Raw genomic sequence first — 2500 nt, 5'->3', positions numbered from 1 at the left:
TACAGGCCATCGCATTTGCACTCCAGTTATAAAGAACAGAGCTACAGATATACTAAACCTGTTGAGTCAGTGTCTCCTAATGAAACCTCGCACAACTTCAAGTAGCTACGCGACCACAAATAATGTCAACTTACTCGCATGTTTCTCCCCAAATTGAAGTTGCGCTGAGCGCTTCAAGACTCTGCTCCGAATCTGCCCCTATTCGTCATCATTTTCGCACAACATCTTCCAACCTCTCAAGCTCTTACGCAAGACTCGGTGTTCTAACGACTTTTATTCAGTCAATCAGCATCCGCCAATCAGAGCCAAGCAAGTCTAATAAGCCCCGCCCACACCGTTTTCTGAACAGTCCCTACGGGCTTCGAAAGCAACAAGTATCAACAGTGGCATCTCATGCTAACTCCCACAAATCAATCAACAGAAATATTATCATCTTTACTGCTCTCACTCAATCAAACTGACTGACACGTCGTCACGTCTATGGGTTTTGTGGATTATGTTGTCTAATTAATTAATTTTATGGAATTTGTTGATTGCTATGAAACTGACCTTCAGCAAATGAGAGAATACGGTCGTGTATGTCGGCAGCTCTTGCTGCTTCTTCAACCTCTTCGTCTGATGCATCAACCCTGCCATACCTAATGTTGTATCTATAATGGTAGAGCAGATGGCTACAGTAAGGCTAAGGATGGATGTAAGACAAACAGACTGACAGACAAAAGAGAGATGGACAGACATGCACACATACAGACAAACACAAAGACAAACACAAAGACAAAGACAAAGACAAAGACACGCGCGCACACACACACACACACACACACACACACACACACACACACACAAACACACAAACACACACAAACACATACACAAACACAAACACACACAAACATAAACACACACAAACACAAACACAAACACACAAACACACACACAAACAGGAATACAAACACACAAAAACACAAATGCAAACACACACAAACACACACACACAAACAGGAATACAAAACACAAAAACACAAATGCAAACACACACAAACACACACAAACACAAACAAACAAAGACACACACACAAACACACACACACAAACACACACACACACAAACACAAACACACACAAACACAAACACACACAAACACAAACAAACACAAACACAAATGCACACAAACACAAACACACACACAAACACAAACACACACAAACACAAACAAACACACACACAAACACACACACACAAACACAAACACACACACACACACACAAACACACCCACACACACAAACACAAACACACACAAATACAAACACACACAAACACACACACAAACACACACACAAACACACACACACACACAAACACACACACACACAAACACAAACAAACACAAACACACACACAAACACAAACAAATACAAACACAAACACAAACACAAACACACACAAATACAAACACATATAAACACACAAACAAAAACACAAACATACACAAACACATACAAACACAAACACAAACACACACAAACACAAACAAAACAAACACAAACACATACAAACACCTAACATCTCTATCTCTATCTCTATACTTACTGAATATCGGCATTAAAGAGGACCGTATCCTGTGGAACAACACCAATCAGTTTTCTTAACGATTTTTGAGTCACCTATGAAAGTCTATGATTAAGCTAATACAAGTGACTCTATGCTTAGGCCTTGCGCAACCGTTGCAATATCTTGGCCGTCTACAAAGATACGACCTCCACTGGATGGTAGGTCATAAAATCGAAATAGGAGACGTATGATTGTGCTCTTTCCGGCTCCGGATGGACCAACCTGCAATAGTACAAGTACTAATAAATGATGCACTTTGAACAGTAAAAATGAAGTATACGGATTACAATGCATTAGATAGATAGACAGACAGACAGACAGACAGACAGACAGACAGATAAACAGACAGATAAACAGACAGACAGACAAACAAGCAGGCAGGCAGACGGACAGGCAGACAGACAGACAGACAGGCAGGCAGGCAGACAGGCAGGCAGACAGACAGACATACAGATTGAGACAGACAGACAGACAGAAAGACAAACAGACAGACAGACAGACAAAACAGATTGGGACAGGCAGGCAGACAGGCAGACAGACAGATCTAGCCTCTCGTATGTAGTTTGCAAGTTTTATGTTGTTACTAGTGTTGGACTTTAGTTATAGTTATGTACTTTGCAGTGATGTATAATAGTTCCATGTTTGAAATTATATGTATTGACAAACAGACAGACAGGCAGGCAGACAGACAGGCAGGCAGACAGACAGACAGAATCAAGTTTATTGTCAACAATCTTCACTACTACAAACAGTTATTGTTAAAATGAAATGTTCTACTTGTAGTCCGAGACTATTGCTAATGAGTAAAACACTGAATGTCTCTATCTACTCCCAAAACACTGTCATCTCCTAATGAGCGCACAGAAAGCCTTGACAGCTTCCGCAA

The 2500-nt window shown here is 40.7% G+C and overlaps 2 protein-coding genes across 2 annotated transcripts in view; both read right to left on the bottom strand.

The window, feature by feature from the left end:
- Positions 1 to 2500, bottom strand: part of LOC134192805 (ATP-binding cassette sub-family B member 6-like) — a 17239-nt gene that overhangs the window by 1330 nt on the left and 13409 nt on the right. Inside the window, exons 14-16 of the mRNA XM_062661563.1 lie at positions 1726 to 1836; positions 1594 to 1667; positions 550 to 650 (exon numbers count right to left, since the gene is read on the bottom strand). Of these exons, the coding sequence (XP_062517547.1) occupies positions 550 to 650; positions 1594 to 1667; positions 1726 to 1836 (286 nt within the window). The remainder of the gene's footprint in view (positions 1 to 549; positions 651 to 1593; positions 1668 to 1725; positions 1837 to 2500) is intronic.
- LOC134193462 (uncharacterized) overlaps positions 2320 to 2500 on the bottom strand; it is a 769-nt gene continuing 588 nt past the window's right edge. The window contains exon 1 of the mRNA XM_062662292.1: positions 2320 to 2500. This exon is cut by the window's right edge and continues 588 nt beyond it. Within this exon, the coding sequence (XP_062518276.1) occupies positions 2411 to 2500 (90 nt within the window). The 3' untranslated portion in view covers positions 2320 to 2410.

The sequence above is a fragment of the Corticium candelabrum genome, chromosome 17 (genome assembly GCF_963422355.1).
Source record: "Corticium candelabrum chromosome 17, ooCorCand1.1, whole genome shotgun sequence".
NCBI lineage: Eukaryota > Metazoa > Porifera > Homoscleromorpha > Homosclerophorida > Plakinidae > Corticium > Corticium candelabrum.
Note: the sequence above shows the minus strand (reverse complement) of the source record. Positions and strands in the feature narration are given on the sequence as shown.